This window comes from Ostrea edulis, chromosome 4 (assembly GCF_947568905.1).
Source record: "Ostrea edulis chromosome 4, xbOstEdul1.1, whole genome shotgun sequence".
In the NCBI taxonomy this organism is placed as follows: domain Eukaryota; kingdom Metazoa; phylum Mollusca; class Bivalvia; order Ostreida; family Ostreidae; genus Ostrea; species Ostrea edulis.
Window position 1 is genome coordinate 52,765,527 of NC_079167.1, and position 19,679 is coordinate 52,785,205.

The 19,679-nt window shown below is 35.4% G+C and overlaps 1 protein-coding gene across 3 annotated transcripts; it reads right to left on the bottom strand.

The window, feature by feature from the left end:
* Positions 1–1,834: 1,834 nt before the first annotated feature.
* LOC125669768 (neuroligin-4, Y-linked-like) lies at positions 1,835–17,385 on the bottom strand. Of its 3 annotated transcripts, XM_048904522.2 has the most exons (12): positions 17,186–17,385; positions 16,699–17,094; positions 12,537–12,704; positions 11,213–11,363; positions 10,180–10,365; positions 5,764–5,945; positions 4,924–5,071; positions 4,441–4,515; positions 4,238–4,293; positions 3,911–4,046; positions 3,332–3,467; positions 1,835–2,155 (listed from the first exon to the last, which is right to left on the bottom strand). In XM_048904522.2, exons 2-12 carry the CDS (start codon positions 16,900–16,902, stop codon positions 1,876–1,878), a joined length of 1,722 nt encoding a protein of 573 aa, XP_048760479.1. In that variant the 5' UTR covers positions 16,903–17,094; positions 17,186–17,385; the 3' UTR covers positions 1,835–1,875. The 3 variants fall into 3 exon arrangements, with proteins under 3 accessions (XP_048760479.1, XP_056018896.1, XP_048760480.1); XM_056162921.1 differs by having other exon boundaries at positions 16,699–17,385; XM_048904523.2 differs by lacking the exons at positions 16,699–17,094; positions 17,186–17,385 and adding an exon at positions 12,279–12,343 and having other exon boundaries at positions 12,537–12,675.
* Between the last annotated feature and the right edge of the window lie 2,294 nt (positions 17,386–19,679).

Here is a 19,679-nt window from a genome sequence, read left to right on the forward strand (position 1 = left end):
CATGCTTCAGTTTTAGACACATTTAATGCCCCATTAATGTCGGATGAATATGAGTTACCCTACCTATACTGGATTCCTAAACCTCATAAATACCCTTACAAACAAAGATACATTGCTGGATTCAATAAATGTTCTATCAAGCCTCTATCTTTGCTCTTCACGAAAATATTAACAGCTGTGAAGTGGAAACTTCAAACGTACTGTTTCACTACATATGCTAGAAGTGGTGTAAATCAAATGTGGATTCGACAAAAGTCAAAAGAAATTTTAGTAAACTTGAAATCGCAAACTTGTCTCAAATCAACATCAAAACGTATGACTTTTCAACACTTTACACGATCATTCATCACGATAAATTAAAGATTAGACTCTTTGACATCACAGACCGTGGCTTCTTCAACAAAAATGGAAAACGGAAATATTCATATCTAGTGATCAGTCATCCAAAAAATTACTTTGTTAAACACTACTCTGATTCCATGCACAAGTACTCTGAATTTGAAATAAAAAATATGCTGGAGTTCCTCATTGACAATGTCTTCGTAGTCTTTGGTGATCAGGTCTTCCAACAGTCTGTTGGAACCCCCATGGGGCACGAATTGTGCTCCTTTGTTAGCTAACCTGTTTTTATATTCGTATGAAGCAGAATTTATCCATGCATATCACTCAGAAGTAACATAAATCTGATTTATAAAAAAGGTTGTGTCAGAAACAGTTTTGAAGAAACCTTTTAGTACCAGATCCATGAAGCATTCTGCAAGTACTGCGTAATAATACATGTCCCGAGAGACATAAAAAGTTAGATGTGAAGTAGTTCGCGTAAAAATCTTATCAATTTATGCATAATCATTAAAAAGAGCAGAAAAGATAATTATTTCAATATTATCAATAAGTTATTTGGAACTCGCACAATGAAATTCAGTGAAACTTCTCCTAACAAGCCCCTCAGATTTTATGCTGATGTTATAAACCAATCGCAACTTCTTGAATCTCCGAAAAGGCCTGAGAATGTGTGATTGGTTGAAGTCTTAGAAATAATCATTACTTTAACGAGAAAACTAACGAATCAGAAAGGACCCCGAGAAAATCTGAAAAGCAGTTAAAGAGCTCTTCCTCTGCCAAATCCAAGTATCACACATGTACAAGGAAACCTAAGTTTTCGCGTGCTGACGGACAGGCAGGTATATAGACAGCATGCGTAATACAGAAATCCGAGCATTACTTTTATATTCTGTGAAAATCTCAAGTTACTGCATGCCATAGAAAGTGCGATGATATTACTGATTTAAAAAAAAGATTCGAAGTACCATAACTCTGTAAAGACAAAGCTGAAAATCGAAAGGGATCCTCCACCTAATCCAAGGATTGTGCATAAGATTTAAGAAAATTTTAAGTGCCTTAGAAACGCCGACGGACGGGTGGACGGACAGATCGAAGGATTACTAATGGTCACCTAATATGTTGCCTCGTTCTGGGCGCTTCGCTCGGGAAATTTCTAAGACAAAATACGATCTGTTTTTAGATCATAATCAAAACGGTCAGAGATCACACAGAGAGTTGTAGACACCATTACATGACATGTAGTATCTCGTATTCTAGGGATTTCACTGAATTTCTAAAAAATTAAAAATAAGTCTTAGGGATGACGTGAAATTTCTAAAAACACTAATTTCCTGTTGTACATATGACATTAAACATAATTCGACTACTGTTATTTGAAACAGAAGTATGGTTTTTCCCTACTTGTATTTTTATTCAGGAAACAGAAGCTGCAAATTCTCCCGACCTCTAAAGTTATTTTCTTAGTCCGTCAAAAATAATAGGGTATACTGTAGACGTGTTTTTCGGAGCCTAAAGCTAGCAATTTATTATGATTCATTGATAACAAACAACATGATAACAAAATAACAATGTAAAAATACATGTATAATAAAACATATGGATAAGAACTATGGTGGAAGATTTACTAGATATTGCATCACAGGTAACATTTGTTTTTAGAACTATGTTATTCCAAAATTCAAGTTTTGATTCCCGGAAATTTCGGAATTGCTCTATGGTTATATTACCGCCGCTGAAAGACATTTTACTGTAAGACCGATGACGATTGTTGTATAGACTGCCCAGTCTCGTCAAACCATCCAGTGACAATGACCTACAAAAGATAACGCCATTTAAAGATTAACTAGGCTATGTGACTAAGGGACTCTCTTTGCCATTTTTCTCGTTTTCTTCTATTTTCACGTAATGAGAATTATATTATGCAATATTTACTTTTCAATGTTTTTGCCTTTGATATCTCTACAAATTGTAATGATAGTCATTTCCTCATGAATGCAGTGGTCTGAATCTTGATTATATCTATCTATCTATCTATCTATATATATATATATAGAGTATGTCTATTCTAACGGCTAGAAATTCCGAGAAATGTAAATTTAAGAAATTATATTTATTTTTCATATCTATATCTTACTTTCATTATTGTCGGAATATTTCCAGCCGTTAAAATATGTATTTATCAAGATCCATATGTACATTGTTCAGATTCATAAGGAAATTACTATTACTTCAATTGGTAAAGATATCGAAGGAAAATTGAGGGCATGAACAGTAACGCTTCACGCTGGCCTACTTCTGAGGAAGAGCGTTAGTGCTTCATCAAGTATGCCGGTGTGAAGCATCGCAGTTCATACATGTACCCTCATGTACATATTTTCAAAATTGAAATTTATTTCTGTAATGTCCGGAACAGGCAAACAACTCTTATGTATTTTCAAAAATGAAATTTATTTCTTGATTAAATGTTGGCATTCCGAACCCCTTAGCAAAACTTTTGTTCTAATTTGCAGCCAGTAAAGTTTCAACAGTTAGGCTTATGGTGAAAGGTGAAGATAAGAACAGTGATCAATTTCATAACTCCTATAAGCAATATAAATTAGAGTATTGGGCAAAGACGGACCCCTGAATATACCAGAGGTGGGATCAGGTGCCTAGGAGGAATAAGCATCCCCTGTTGACCGGTCACACCCGCCGTGAGCCCTATATCCTGATCAGGTAAACAGAGTTATCCGTAGGCAAAATAAGTGTGCCAAAAACGGCCTAACAATCGGTATGCAACACGTCAGACAGCTTTTGACCCAATGATAGGTTGTATTGGCAAACTAAATCGTTATAACGACCATAGAATTTGCAAAATGCTGACTTTAAACGAGACTGTTGGAACTCTTGCACCATCAACTTGTTTGTCAGTAGCCTGCTTCGATTTACCATAAGCAGGTGATATATTTTAAAAATCTGCATTTGTTACAATAAATCAAACAGCACTTACCCCGATTTGACAAAATTGCTGTATAGAGCCATCTCCGCTTTGCTAACCTCGATGTCTGCCTGTGTGTACGTTGTATGTTTGCTACCAACCAGAGGTACTCCGAACATATAGAATATATCCTGCCCGTGCTCGACACCTGTAACATCTCAAAACTGTAACAGTGGTTCTTCAAAATGATCGAAAAATAACGTATATCAGGGCCGTAAATTAACCTTCAATTTGGAGGAGGCAGGAAATTAGGCGGGCACATTTTGTGCACACTGAACACGTTTCATGCAAAATCCTTGATTCTAGGGCCTTCTAAGATGTTACTTGACTAACTCATTCTAAAAGAAAGATTTGGAATGCTTTTTAAGGGAGGTATCATGTTCTTAGTTATTGGAAACAACATAAATTCTAATGAACTTTAAATTTTAATTTTTTTTGGCTCAAAAGTTGGAGGAGGCAGCTGCCTCCTCCGCCTCCATGTAATTTACGGCCCTGTATATCACAATTTCTCTCTGCCATTGCTTGAATGTCAAGAAGCAACGTCCTTGAAAAACCATGCTGTTTTGCATATCAAAGTTCTTAAGAACACACCTTCATATTTGGATTTGATTGGATCTGACAATAGGATGTCGTACTCGAAGACAGAGACATTCCGCTGTACCCCAGAGTCGGCGATGAGATCGGCAAGCTCTATAATGCTGGCGTAAAACAACATATCTGCCTCGGCCTGCAGGCGGAAGTAAACGTGTAATTCGTGTTATTGGCGGTGGGTTTTAAAAAGAACAACATACTGTTCAAGTTCAATTAAAATCTTTTGAATGCAAAAATAAATGGCTTTTAAAACTCATTTGTAACAGTATTTTGTGTGAATTTAGAGAAAGAGAAAAGAAAAATATTGCAGAACATTTCCAAAGGTACCTCAACCAACCTCCTCCCGGTCAGTTCAATATCGCCGTACACTTTTCTGAGGGTATCTGCAAATTTGTGAGGTCAATACAATATGCAGGTATTTTCGTAATAGATCAGGAGAATTATTTTAAATAAAGTGCTTCAAATACTTTTTTCTCTCCAGATAAACAACAATATTTACAACAATTCTAATAGCGAATGTCCTTTCTTACCTTCAAAATTACAAATTGTTGGATAAAATGGTTTATATCGCATAAGGTGACCTGGAAATGGGTAATTCTCCAAGTCTGCAAGATACAATAAAATTTCAAACGAACAATGAGTACTAATAAAATTCATGATATATTGTATATTCATGAACTGGAAAATAAATCGGAAACCCTGAATCTATGATCTAAAATTAATGAATATATAGCTCATATTACGGACCTCCAGTCCGTACGAATGACGAATGGATTTTCAATCTGAATTAGCGCATTATTAATCCATGCGCATAGAATGCCCACAAGAGGAAAATTATGAACAATCCGTGTACACGGATTTTAAATTCTTTTTTATTTTATTTTTTTTACAAAAATATATCAGTGAGCTTTCTTTACAGTAAACATTCATAGATATTGCCTGTTGTACTATCCAGATAAATGTATTTGAATGAAAATTAATATCGTATATTCATTGTACACATAAACACCAACCGATATCCCCAAAGCTTTCGTCTGCGGTAAAAGACAGAAGAAATGCATTTCCACGGAACTCCCCATTTTGAAAAGAGGATCTTGGGTGCTTTGTCAGATAGTAGTTGTCGACAACAGCAGGGAATGGAACAACACTGAATGGCAGCAACTGCATTGTAAAAGATTACCGATAACTACAATTTCTAAATTAAAGGTATACTAGTAGTTCAACCGCGAATGTGCCATTGCACTTATGCAGTATTTACTGTTAGCGTTCTGATTTCTAGTAACACAATCATTCCATCTCCATGGAGAACCATATGTCCCTATGTCACAATAGCCCATACGTAATATGATTCGATCGACAATGTCAATATATTGTTTCCTTGTGTGTTGTGGCAGTCTCTCACAAAACATTACACAAGCATTTCATACACCTTTGTTATCATCTCCCAAGTAGTCCATTATGAAAAGTAAGGAACGTGTATGAATCAATGCGAAGTAAGCCCATGAATATCATAGAAGTTTAAGCGCATATATGTATATCATGTACAAAGGGTCGATATGGTAATGTTTTCTTGTCCTTTACACGAGGATAAACGAACAAACATCAAAAACCTATAATTTAACCGTATCAAAAGATTCTTATAATACATGTATAATAACAGAGGCGTATGCCCTCTAGCGAGACACTGGTATTATGTAGAAGCAGTTGCTCGAAGACAGACTAATAAATTCCAAGCCTGGCTTGATGCAGTTGACGTAAAATGACGTAAAGGTTTGCCATGTACTTCATGTAACCGGTTCAGACGAGAATACAGATTCTGGTTGGAGAAAAGTTAAGGTGAACTGAACAATTACCGTAGACAGGATGATCTCGATAGCTTTAAGGTCTACCATGTCAACACTCCTGATGTCTGCAGCAGTCAATGCATACCGAAGAATTGTGGAATTAATATTGGAGCCTTTATACAGGTTCGGCATCGCCATTGCCCAGTGTGCAAGTGGAGACCCACTCATCAGAACTGCATTACTGAATAAACCTGAAATGGCCCAATGATAGCATTTCCGTATTGGGTCTAAAGCAGTGTGCTAACATGTATATACTACAGTGACTGTTTAATTTGATACCATGACAAAAACACATGCTGATTTCTGTTACCAAGGACCCAATTCAAAACTTAGAAGATGATTAACTGATAATTGTTGATTATTTAGATAAGATGTAATTTTTTTTAATTTAATACAAGGCTATGTGTATACCTTCACATTACAATCACATCAACATTGAAAATCAGTTGATCATTGAACACCCACTGTGGTACATGTGCAAAGTGCGATAACTCGGATATTTTTGTCATGATTCAACCAAATACTTCATTCTAAGTTTATTTCCCAGAATTGTTTGCCACAAACTTGCTAGAATTGTTTGCTGCAAACATTTGCCTCAACTGTTTGCAGCAAATTTACCAAAACTGTTTGCTGCAAATTTGCCAGAACCAGATTTCTATCAATATGCATGGCAGAAATGTTTGCAAGAATCGTTTGCCGCAAATTTGCCAGAACTGTTTGCCACAAATCTCATTTGCATGGCAATTGTGCAGCAATCTGCAGCAAACATTTGCCAGAGGTTTGCTGCAAACTTGCGGTAAATTTACCACAACTGTTTGCCAGAACCTTTGTATTTCGGTAAGGGTAACTCTACCTCATTGTAAAGCTCTACCATTGTACCTCTTTTGTGAATCCAAATTCACAAAAGCAACATCCGCCTTACAATCTTACGTTTCCTGATAATCAACAAGGTGTTTACTTAGATTATGTCGGCGTTCATTCTTCACTACATAGGTTCAATTAATCAGTTGTACTTCATTATTAGCTGACATGTACTTGATTCTTATGAGACAGAATTTATTCAAAAGCTTTTAAAGGAAAAGAAAAAAATTCTTGCTGTGGCCTTCAACTCAAGCTTTGTGGCGTCGGTGGCTTAGTGGTTAGGCTGTCAGACTCTCGACCGAAAGGTCGTGGGTTCGAGACCTGGGCGCGGCAGGGCCGACTTTGTGTCCTTGGGAAAGGTACTTTACATGAATGTCCTCACTCCATCCAAGTGTAAAAGGGGTACCTGGCTATAGACAGTGAAATATATTGTTAGAATGTTAGTGCTCTAGCGCCTGTAACGGCAGCTTGCACTGTATGCTTCCCAGGAAGCTGAGAAAGTTCTAGATTGATATAAGGTCTGCCGGGGTAACAATGTATTGTAAAGCGCTTTGAGCAGCATACGCTGGAGAAAGCGCTATATAAAACCAATCATTATTAACTGTACATTTAGATATATCGACGACGGTTTATTTATCAACAATACTTATTTTCATTCTTATGTTGATTCGATGTATTCCAGTGAACTCGAAATAAAAGACACCACAGAGTCTTCTATATCTGCTTCATATTTGGATATTTTATTGAACATGGATGTCAACGGCAAACTAACAATACGACTTTACGACAAATGGGATGACTTCAGCTTCGCCATCATGAACTTTCCACATTTTTTGTAGCAATATTCCATTATCACCTGTATAAGGTGTCCATGTCCCTCAAATGTTTCGATACGCAAGATCATGTTCTGCATATGATCAATCTTTAATCGAAGCAGGCTACTGACAAATAAGTCATTTTGCAAATTCTATGGTCGCTATAATGATCTAATTTGCAAATACAAGCTGTGATTGGGTGGAATGCTGTCTGATGAGTTATATACCAATTGTTAGGCCGTTCTTTATAAACTGTTCCCCTGGGGATCCAGGTTGGAATAGGTCCTCAGTACCCCTTGCTTGTCGCAAAAGGCAACTAAATGGGGCGGTCCTTCGGATGAGACCGCAAAAACCGAGGTCCCGTGTCACAGCAGGTGTGGCACGATCAAGATCCCTCCCTGCTCAAAGGCCGTAATCGCCGAGCATAAGCCTATGGTGACGTCTCCTTATGAGTCAGAGTGGAAAATTCTCGAGAGGGATGTTAAACAATATTCAATCAATCAATCATTCTTTATGAACTGAGTTTGATTACTCCGGTTTTCTGATCAAGATATAAGGCTCACGGCGAATGTGACCGGTCGACAAGGGATTCTTACTCCTCCTAGACATCTGATCCCACCTCTAGCCTCTGTTTTGTGCTCTTTGTGGAATTTATGAGATTGATCGCTGTTCGTTGTCTTTGCTTGTTCATTGAGAAAAGGGTCTTGAACATCGTTTTATGCAAGAGTTCATTCAATCACTTCTTACGTGAAACAAAGTTAACCAGAAACATTGAGCTGTTACATGTTGTTGTGATTAATGAGGACGGAAAGTTTATGTTTTCTTGACTTGCTACATTTTGTACATAATATGCATACCAAAGATTGAATTAAATGTTTTAAATACTGAGATAGCGGTACATCCGCTACATATTCGGTGTATTTAAGGAACTGTATTTACACCTCTTGTCAAAAGACTACACATTACAACGAACACTTGCGTAGCTGTCATGACGGACACTAAATATAACTGAGTATTGTTGTACATGGAAGCAAATTTTAAATGAAGGAACACTAAAATTATTCACGACAAAGAACAAGGAGCCAATCCTTAACTTATATTGCTTTATAAGGCTGATTACCCTGGAAGGTAAACAACAGTAACGGCTTAGGTAAATTCTGTTCATAACAAACTATTTTAAAACACTTCTATTGTTTGGTCTTTGATATCTCTACAGTTAGCCATTTCCTCATGAATGCGTTGCACTAGTAAACAATATGCGTTTGAATACATTTAAATATAGTACGTCTATTTTAACGACTGGGGCCTCCAATGGAAACAAAATATGAAGAGAACTTGGTGTGGAAATTTGAGTAGACGAGTTATGCGTTACAGTGTATGATGGATTTTAAGGTCACTTCACGCATTTATCAAGTTCTAGCAAATATTATCTTGTCTTTACACTAACCCCAATTACTGTATAGAAACGTGAACAGAACATTTCTCAAAAAGATCACTTTCATTTTAAACATATATTGATGAATGTTATATTTGTCCTAGAAAATTTATATTTCTTGAGAAGGCATGCAATTTTGAAAGTTAAAATCTGGTCTATCAACCATTCTCTGAATTTGTCCTTACTCTGGTCTTCTAGAGCATAAACTTGCTCTTTAATAGGACTCCAGGAGGAATCTAGCGTCAGAGTACGATTTCCCCCTTAGAAATATGACTTCCGAGTAAATTTTTCTCACAGATAAAAAGATAGGGAAATTGGTTATGTTTGAAATTCTCACAGATGACAGACTCTGCGGTCTTTCTTTTTCTCTTTTATTTGGTTTCCCTTGACATCAATACAATTCGGTTTTAATAGACAGTACTAATAATCAGAATGAAGTTGATCCATTTGCAGAGATCTTTTTCCTGCGAATGGGCCATCTGATGCCATAAAGGCTTTAACCTATAGTGACAGGAGATACTTTTACAAATCAATCTAAAAGCACTGTTTGGTGACCAAGACCATTTTTATCTGTGAAATCATCTCAAATAAGTTATTGATACATCCATATCAAACTAAGTAATTGTTCTAACAATCTTAAATTCTGATCCTTTGACTTCTTAAACTGATATTTCAACTTTTAGTTACCTAATCAAATCATCATCGAAGTCGTAACAATTTTCTTTTTATTGCGGATGGGTGTAAAAGTAGTATATTTCTATTTGTGGCGATAATTGTTTAATTAAACCTTTCATTGTGTCAAGCCTCCACTTTTGGCAAATAGCCTGCATCATAGTTACGGTTTCATTATGCCTTCCACACTTCGCTTTCCCCAAATAGCCTGTGTTTCAGATCGTGCGACGGCCTACTATATCAGAGAAATCTCATATAAATCGAACAAAAGGCGTTGTAAACAAACCAGATAATTTGGAATTTCCTCAATTATTTTTCTCTTACAAACACACTTCTTTGGAATAGATTCCGTGTTTCACTTCTGTTTGTACTTACGACAATAGCGATATTTAAGTATCACTCTGTCCGTCGTCGCTGTCCTTCCGTCTGTCACACCTTAATGATGCTGTTTCAGTGCTTTGAATTTTTAGCATTTGTGTAAAGTTCATGATATATACAACGATCACTGATGACCTCGCATTTTGAATGCCTTCTCGAGCGAGATATGTATTCCTTGGAATTTTATTTAAGTTCTTAACTTTACTATAATGAACATAAGTCCCTGCTTCTTTCAGGTAATATATCAGTATCGAAAAAGCAAACCTTTGGTCAATGGTGATACCAAGTGCAGTCCAACATCCCCAGCGCCTGCACTGTGGCCGACAATGGTGACTCTGCTCTCATCTCCATCAAAATAGTGAATGTTAGAATGAATCCATTTCATGGCTGTAACTTGGTCTAAAAGCCCATTATTTCCGGTAAAGTTGTTCTCGGGTGAAGACAAAAATCCTGTAAATCAGAACATACATGTATGTATCATCATGATATCTTTAATAAAATTATGGATTATTTAGATAGTTTAGTAGATAAACTCCAAATCTGCAGATATCATCTTTAGCTCTAAAACTTCCTTTAATTGTGACATTTAACGCTAAAATGGAGTCAAGGAATTAAGCTTATAGGGAACTGTAACATCATTTCCTCTATTGAAAATTTACAGCAGAACAATTAAAAAGTATGAAAAATTTCTCAAACTAAAATAATGATAAATTTTAATAGCAAAAGTGAAAACATATATCAAATTGACATGCTATTTTCAGTTCGCTATCCTCTCAGGGTCCATTTTAGATACGCTGTACCTCTATTCTAAAAACAATTTATCTTTAATCCAATAAATCTACTTTATTTCTACTAGTTTCGTTGTATGCTAAAATGACAGTTTCTTAATTATTTTTTTTTAAATATGGAAGAAATTCGATTAGTATGGCCTACATGTATATGAAATCTTTAAGAATTATTCGGTCAATCTGATATGTGTTGAATTTACCTGTGTTTGTTGGTTCTGTTTTGCAAAAGCATATCATATTCTTATATTTTGATCATGCAAAATAGGACATTTTTTGAAACAAGCCACTGGTAGATACACAACAAAAGTCTACTTGAGCACAATTTCAAAGCCCTCTGACGTGAATAGATAGCGACTTTGAACTAATTTGACATGAAACAAGAACCGCGGTACCCATAGTTTTGTCAAGAGACTGTATATGTTATCAAGTACACGAGCAAGCCTTGAAAGATATGAGAAGAATCCATCCTTAATTTATCTCCACTTTCATATTGACGTTAAATGTAATACCTAACAGGCCCAATCTGTAATTGAAATTTATGACGATAATTTGTCCATAGGCAGCCAATATATCACCGGGAAGCATGGCACCCATTCCAGCTCTGTTTGACCCGCCATGGATGTAAAACATAACTGCAAACGTAATATTCTTCTCAACAGACTGGAAAAAAAAAATTATTACGATATCTGAAAGTATGGCTAATATTGTGTTTCTGTCTGGATTTGTGTTCAATATTGTAACTACTCGGTGATTTCCGTAACCGTAAATATATTGACGTCATAAGCGATAATCATATGACGTCATTTCTTTCACGTTACATTTTCAGGATTACGCTTAGGAAAAGAAATGTCCTGTATAGTTAATATATAAAAGGTAAGAAAATAGAATACCAGAATATTTGTTAAAATATTTTCTGTACTGTACGACAAACTGACGGTACGACACAATATATTGTGCAACGTTATATATTTACTTAGATGTTAATGCCGCCGAAATAGTCATAGTGCAAAACAATAACAAATCAATGCACCAATCATTTTTTTTAGGTATTCAATGTATAACAAAAGGATGATGAGCACTTTTGAAGGTTTTAAATAATAAATAATAATAATAAATGATAATAAATAAACGTTTATTGTTAAATAATGATGAAAATAAAGTTTATGAAAATCACATGACTGGTAAATTATTAGAAGCTGACCTTTTTGCACTTTATACATTTTTAAAGTTATATACCCTTTGTAAAATTATAAAAATATAATTTTCTAAAATTGTGTGTCGTAAATTATTAATTTTTATTTCATATTATCATAAATAGAAAATGTATGTAACTTTCTACCAAAAGATTTGTATGAAAGATTAATTCTAAAAATATCTTAATAAAACATGTTCTTCCCATATACATGTACTTCAATGTTAAATTCTAGGTGAAATAAATCAAACAGTAAACAAAATTTTGAAAATTCCTAAAGCGAATTATCTTTATTTCATGAAACCTTCAAAATGATACCATGATTTCAAAAATCCCAGCATCCATTTACTAGATATGAAATATGGTCGCTATACAATGAATACCTTAAATTCCTGACAACTTAAAGGTTCCATACAGCTGTGAATTCATTGGTCTGTTTTCAACAATGCTAATCAATGAAAGAACACTATATTAAATTCATGTACTTATAATGTGTTCTGCTTTTAACCCCCCCCCCCCCAATATGAAAGACAAGATGGCATGTGATATGAAAGCCAAGAGTCACCCTTCTGAAATTCTGCAAACATGAAGAATGTAGCCAAGAGTCTCCTAATCTGTTAAAGTAGTTAGCAAGAAGTTACCTTTGGTACAAAGATATTCAAGTACAGACAGTCCTCACTTTGGTCATCGATATCGAATTCTGGCATGTGTTTGCTAATGTATTTGGCATTGACTTCACCTTGCCAGCAAGCCGGTGGTAGTTTTGTCGCATTGAATGTATCAGTCCACACATCGTGTTTAGTTGGTCTCTAAAATTAAAAAATATATATAATACAAATTACCATTCGTGTAAGAATACAGTTAAACCATGATTTTGTAAGGGGGGGGGGGGGGGGCTGTCTAATCTTTGTTGTTGTCGTGTTATGGACATACTCACAAATTCAAATTCTCCGTACACAGAGGAAACAATGGCGGATCTCGTAAGGTACGAAAATGTACCCCCCCCCCCTTGTCCATTTTGGACAGAAAATATTACTAAACAATAGGATTATTTTGCACCATTCTTTTAAAGACTGATGCAGATATTTGGACGCAAAAAGTATCATTTGAATTTTTTGAAATATAGAATGAATATTTTTCCACCACGAATTAAAAAACCCGTGAAAATGATAGTTTTCCTCAAACGAATTCGATTTTACAAAAATAAATTATTCTACAATGCGATATTTCATGTAATTCTACCCAGTCGTGCATGGAAAAAAATTTATAAAAAAGAGACTACACCACGGAAAAAATTGTAGTAAAAGCTACATGTACTTGTTAGCGCCATTGGGCGCTAGCAATACTGTTACTTTTTTTTAGTAAGTACGCATGCGTGGGTCTTATAATATGGGAATACATAGAACAAAAGTCTTGTATTTATTTTACGTTTTTGTGAAATCATTGAGCGTTTACTTTTTAAAAGTACCAAAAGTGTTTTAAATACGAGATTAGCAATAATGCAGCTAGTCTTCAGGACGCCGTTTCATCAAACATCGTAACTAGTTGCGTAAGCTTAGATCGGAGTAACTTTCTGACTACACTAAATATTTTACGCAAGTCCATTTCATCAAATGACGTAACTTTAAAATTCACGTAAGTTTTCTACTAACTTGTAGAGTTCAGTGTGTTAAAAATTCACCCAAATTTGACCAAGTTCAACAGCCTTTCAATATTAAAAACGTGAAAGAAAATTAAAAATTGTTGAGAATTAAAATTCTTGCACTCTGCACATCATCATATAATTTATAAATACCATAGCTCCTAAACTGTGAGGAGTTATAAGGGCAAACCATGTCCTTTATTTGATGTAATATTTCCTCAAAATTCACCAAGTTCAAAAACCTGCAATTTTCTTTAAAAAATAAGAAAATCAAAATCCATACCACATGCACATCTTCCTTACCATTACAAATACTCTGTGAAATAAAAAGATCCTCAATGTGGAAGGAAAAATGAAGACAAATCATGTACTCTCTATGCAATATTTCCTAAAAACTTACTAAGTTCAACAACCAGTAATTTTCTTAAAAATTGAAGAAAATCAAAATCCTTATCACACGCACATCTTCCATACCCTTACAAATACTCTGTAAAATAAGAAGGTTCTCATTTGAAAACTGTGGAAGGAAAAACAGACAATCATGTACCCTCTATGCAATATTTCCTCAAAAGTTCGATAACCTGTAATTTTCACAAAAATTGAAGAAAATCAAAATCCTTACCACATGCACACATTCAATACCCATATAAACACTCTGTAAAATAAAAAGGTTCTCACTTGAAAACTGTGCTAGGAGTTCATCAAACAAATCATGCACTCTCTTTGTAATATTTCCTCAAAACGGACTAAGTTCAACAACCTGCATTTTTTTTTTTTAAATATTGAGAATATCAAAATCCTTGTCACATGCACATCTTCAAAAATCCATACAAACACTGAAAACAAGATGATCCTCACTTGAAAATTGTGGGAGGAGTTCGCCGGAATAATTATATACCCCTTCCCCCATATAACAAACAACGAAGCAAAATTCCTGCAAGAGGTCAAAATGGATCAAAACTGCATCATGATCTAGAGTGATCCACAAAAAACATAGCCAGTTTCAGCTTGATATGTGACAGAGAATTGAAATTAGAAACAGAAACCCCCGAAATAAAAAAAAAATGGTGAAAATAATTAATTTGTTTGCAATAAATCAGTTCGGGCACCAAATTTGTACCCGACAGCCCTTGACAAAGCAATTCGGGAAACTTCGTGTTTCATATATTTCGCATATTCTGTACACAAAAAGTCTCGTTTTTCTTTGTCATTTTTGTGTACTTTTGTTGGTGCTATCAGAGATATGATTTTAATGTAGGCTGTTGTTTGGAATTCTTGCAACACGTGCGTGAATACAAATATATTTGGGTGTGGGGAATATAATTGAGAATTGAAATGAGAAGACTGGCACATTTGTACTACGCTTTACCCCAGCATCTACAGGTTTTTGCCCAAATTTGTGGTAGAAACCTAGTCTTAGATAAGACAGACACATAAGATCTTATAATCACACGAGTTGAATTTATCGCCACATGTTAATTGCGGAAACGTAATGTTTGGGTACATTTATTTGCAGAAACGTAACAACACTTTTTGCGGAAAAGTAAAAATAACATTTTTTTTATCAGAATTTGCGGAAAAGTAATACGGCCTTGTCATGACCGCGTCAAACCTAAGACGTTAACATGGATAGTGATTGCTCCTTCGCCAAACGCTCGGCATCTAAAAGTGAGAATCATGGGTCTATCGGATATGACCTTAAAAACAGAGGTCCCGTGTCGCGACAGGCGTTGGCACGTTAAAGAACCCTCACTGATACGGCCCTGAGCGATAAGCATAGGTCTAAATTTGTGGCATTCACCTATAGCTGGTGACGTCTCAATATGAGTGAAAAATTCTCGACGAGACGTAAAAAAATCAATCAATCAGACCTAGCGCTTCCCAGGGCTTTGATTTATGTACTGTGTGGGTACGTCCCATATATGCGTCCCATAGTAGGAATACTTATTACACGTCAGTTGGGATGATTTCAAGGCACCGCTAGTGAATTGTTATTTTCAAAATATTTGAAAAATGTGGGAGTGGATCGAACTTAAATCGCATGCCAAACTTTGCAATATTCGATCTTCTCCATTCATGTTCTATAATTGTCCATTTGTATGGTATAGGCCTATTTTCTATTTGTATTGCATAATTTTCCATTATTATTCTATATTTTGCCCATTTATATTGTAATTTTTGGACATCACATACATGTACAATACAATCATTATTAATAGAATACTAATGGAAATTATGAAATATAATAATAAAACTTTCAAATTTACTTTTATTTTGTTGTTTTAGTAGAAAGCAATCTGAACAAAACAAAAATTAAAACCCCTCTTGGACTCGAACCCACGACCTACAGTTCAGCAGTCGATGTGCTAACCTACTGACTTACTCAAATAGGCAATAATATTTGAAATGAATAGACAAATATTGCTGATATCTATATTTTCATCGGAATTCAGCCATTATGACGATGTAAAATACCCCCGGGGATACTTAATATCAAATAGCTACATCTCACTTCCTTTCTCGGTGACTGCGAGAATTCAAGGTCTGTTAAACCGCCTTAATGGTTGAACAGTCCAGAGCGCTGGTCACGTACTTCTAGGTGGTACTGTTTGCCCTCTGACCTCGCTGTCACACACTACACAGTCATTGAGAAAGGAAGTGGGATTCAGTTATTTGATGTTAATTTAAGATGATCATACATAATACAGTTTGTATACAACGTTTGAAATATTTGCATAAACAGTGAATTGTAATTAACTGAGAGAGAGAAAGAGAGAGAGAGAGAACAAAAACTTGAAAATTATCTTTACCATGCATATTCTTCGAGATGCCAAATAATTGATTAATGGGTTAAACATAGTTTTATCCGCCTTCATCGTTCTTGTATTATCTACTATCACTAAATGAATGGCTAAGGTCGAAAGAAATCAACATGTGCTTTCTATGATGAGGGTTATAACGCAGCATGGTCATGAATTCCAATTTATTGCCCAACGCTACGTATATAGTGCATTGATGCCACCTAATGAACTTAAAAAACATTGATGCCACCTAATGAACTTAAAAAAGAGACTGTCCTTGAAGTTCCTGTACAATCTGAATTTATAGGGGGAAAAAACCAATTCATATTAAAACAGACAGAAGAGACGAACTGACACTACCTGAAATCGTCTTTTTCCCGTAGGCGGAGCAGCATACGGAATCCCAAGATATTCCTCGATGGGCGATCCGACCACGCGCTCACTCACTCGTCCGCGAACTTTTCCCGAGTGCGTTTGCCTCTCCGGAAATTCAGTCGATTTACACGAAATTTGAAGAATGAGGTTCCAGTAAATATAAAAAAATCCAACAAATTCACTTCGCATATTGGCTCTCAGATGTTGCCTCTCATACACAGTTCAAAGCAAACTGTCAAATTATTGCACTTGCTCTGTTAGAGTTTTGATGTTTTATACAATAATACTACAATATACGAAAATCTCGGCGTAAATGAAATGCTGGCTTCATATCAATACTCTGTTCGCGGACAATCCTGACCGATTCGTTTGCTGGTATCACTGAAGGAAAATAAAAAGTACAGGCGGAATAAGTATCCTTTTAAAATCAACAGGAAAGACAACTAAAGATTAAGTTACAAGATATACATACTGGGCCAGTCTTCTATTGTTCACTGGGTTTCTAACTGTCTAATGGTCTCTGGAAAACCCATTTCAAGCTTTACAACTATAGATAATCCTGTGGCTACATATTAAATAGTAATAAAGTATGAGCCGAACCATTCACAATGAAAACTTGTGGAATGAGAAAGATGCTACTAAGAACCACCGTTGTTTTCTATAGCAATGTACATACGGGCAGGGATACCTCAAAGTGTGCAATCACGCCAAACAGCTATTCAGCGCAGACAGTTGTGTACATATGTAAAATACCTGCAAATAATCTAAGTACGCTAAGTCGATCAAAGTCAACTTTCATCATTAAATGTGATGAATTAATACTTATGTTTTGCATGATCTTACTTTTGAATTTTCAGATATCTTGTATATTCAGACTTTTGTCGCCCATGAAAATATTCGTTTTCAATATAGTGAGATCAATCTTCTTATATTTTCATTTTAAACAAGGCTTATCAAATATGAAGAAGCTAAAACTGGTTTTCTTATCTTGATGTTTTCCAATTCCCGTCAATGGAGAATTATTCTATGGTATGACCACCATCTAGTTGTGAAACTTTGCATCTAGAAGAGTTAAAACACAAATTTTTAAAGAAATTGCTGTGCGACACAAACTGATATTGCTTAAGCTAACTGGTTTCCTAGAACTTGCCCATTAGCATTAAAATGAATTATAGGTATAACTATTGTATTTAACACGACTCCGTCGTCAAGTATTCGCGCAACCCAGAGTATGTTGCGTTGTGAAGCGGGCAAAATCAAACATTGTTTTATGAGAACGATGGCCAAAGCTTCACCGATGTCGTCTTGCCCTCACAGAGAGTTATACTAAATGGTCAGTACGACAATTTAGTATAACTCTACACTGAGCTACAAACTAACACTATGCCATATCAGAATGCTCTAATTTTAAAACTATTAAGGGTGTTGTCTTGTACCTGTCTTTTTATGACACATCTTATCAGCTCTGAAGGAGATGTTAAACGGATTTTTATTGCCTTCGTCTGTCTTCTTCCTCGGCAATTACAATTGGCTGATGCCGTCTTTGTACATTGGTAGGGATCTTGCAATTGGTGTGGTAGTTACTATTTAGACATCCAGAAATTTTGCGTGCTCTATCTGCCTATTCACCCTTGATCCCGCAACCCTCTGACTTGTTCCCTTTCATAGGGTTTTTTGGGTCTTAATTATCATAAGGAAACAGATATATGTCAAAGAAAGAAAACTTTATTCATTCAAAATTATTCAATTTTGTAATATGCAAATGCACAGGATTTGTGGTCAGATGAGTTATTTTTAGGAGGTAATACCGTATGCTACACCAGAGAAATTTGATATGGATGAATAGTGGAGGATGTGTACAACAATATTTTGAAATTGGAAAACTTTCAAATTTACTTCATTTAGTCAAAAAATGATTTTTTAGTAGAAAGCAATCTATAAAAAAAAAAATTAAAACCCCTGCTAGACTCGAACATGCGATCTACAGTTCAGCAGTCGACGTGCTAACCTTCTGATCTACTCTGCTATGCGATGAATTTTTAAATGAATAAGCAAATATTGCTGATATTTATATTTTCATCCATGTTTTAAAAGGAAGTCAGCCATTATGACGATGTAGAGTATCTCCTTAGAAATGTTCCGATCTTTGATATTGTTTGTTTCATCAATCGAATTCACAGTTTCAAAGTATTTAGTATAAAATAATAGAGTGTTTTAACAATCAAACTTGAACCGCCTAGCAATTTACATCCTCTTAATTACCGCGGCGGTAGCTCCATCGCGCTCGCTTCGTGTGCGTGCGGCCTGCGTGGCCTGGATTCTAAACAAAGAGGGAGGACTATTTATTCACCGAACTCCGATATCAAAACTATAATATAAGTCACTGGTGCTTAAAAATCAAGGTCTCGTGTTATGATACTTTAGGCGTTGGTTCGATAAAGAACCCACCATCTCTGTTAAATGGCCGAAAGTGCCTTAAAATTGTGATACTCCACCTAAACCGGAAGTCGTTATATGAGGGATGCTAAAATCCACCTTCTAACGTCCCAACACTCCTCTTCCTATTATTTCCCTACTGACTTTCCCTGGAACCCAGTCTTCCTCATTAAACCCACATCCGAACTCCATCGTAGCATTTCCTTATATTAATATCTACCGTTCATCGCTCGAATCAATAAAAGTTCCTATAATAAATTCAAATCCATACTTTAAAAACATTATTCAATTATTTTAAAACAATCTCCTAAAATACTTGTATCGTACAAGTATGTTTCATATTTTTAATTTTCATTCAGTGACTGAGTGTCGAAGAAAATAGCAACTTACATCAATACATGATAGCATTCTCCAGAATGTAACGATAAGAAATTAATTTTACATCAATACATGATAGCATTCTCCAGAATGTAACGATAAGAAATTAATTTTACATCAATACATGATAGCATTCTCCAGAATGTAACGAT

Excerpts from the sequence above, each read along its gene's own strand:
- LOC125669768 (XM_048904522.2), bottom strand. The coding sequence starts at position 16,902 with ATGCGAAGTGAATTTGTTGGATTTTTTTATATTTACTGGAACCTCATT. Across the intron at positions 12,705-16,698 it reads CGGGAAAAAGACGATTTCAG|AGACCAACTAAACACGATGT; the intron begins GTAGTGTCAGTT and ends TTTTAATTTTAG. Across the intron at positions 3,468-3,910 it reads AATCAAATCCAAATATGAAG|GTGTCGAGCACGGGCAGGAT; the intron begins GTGTGTTCTTAA and ends GAGATGTTACAG.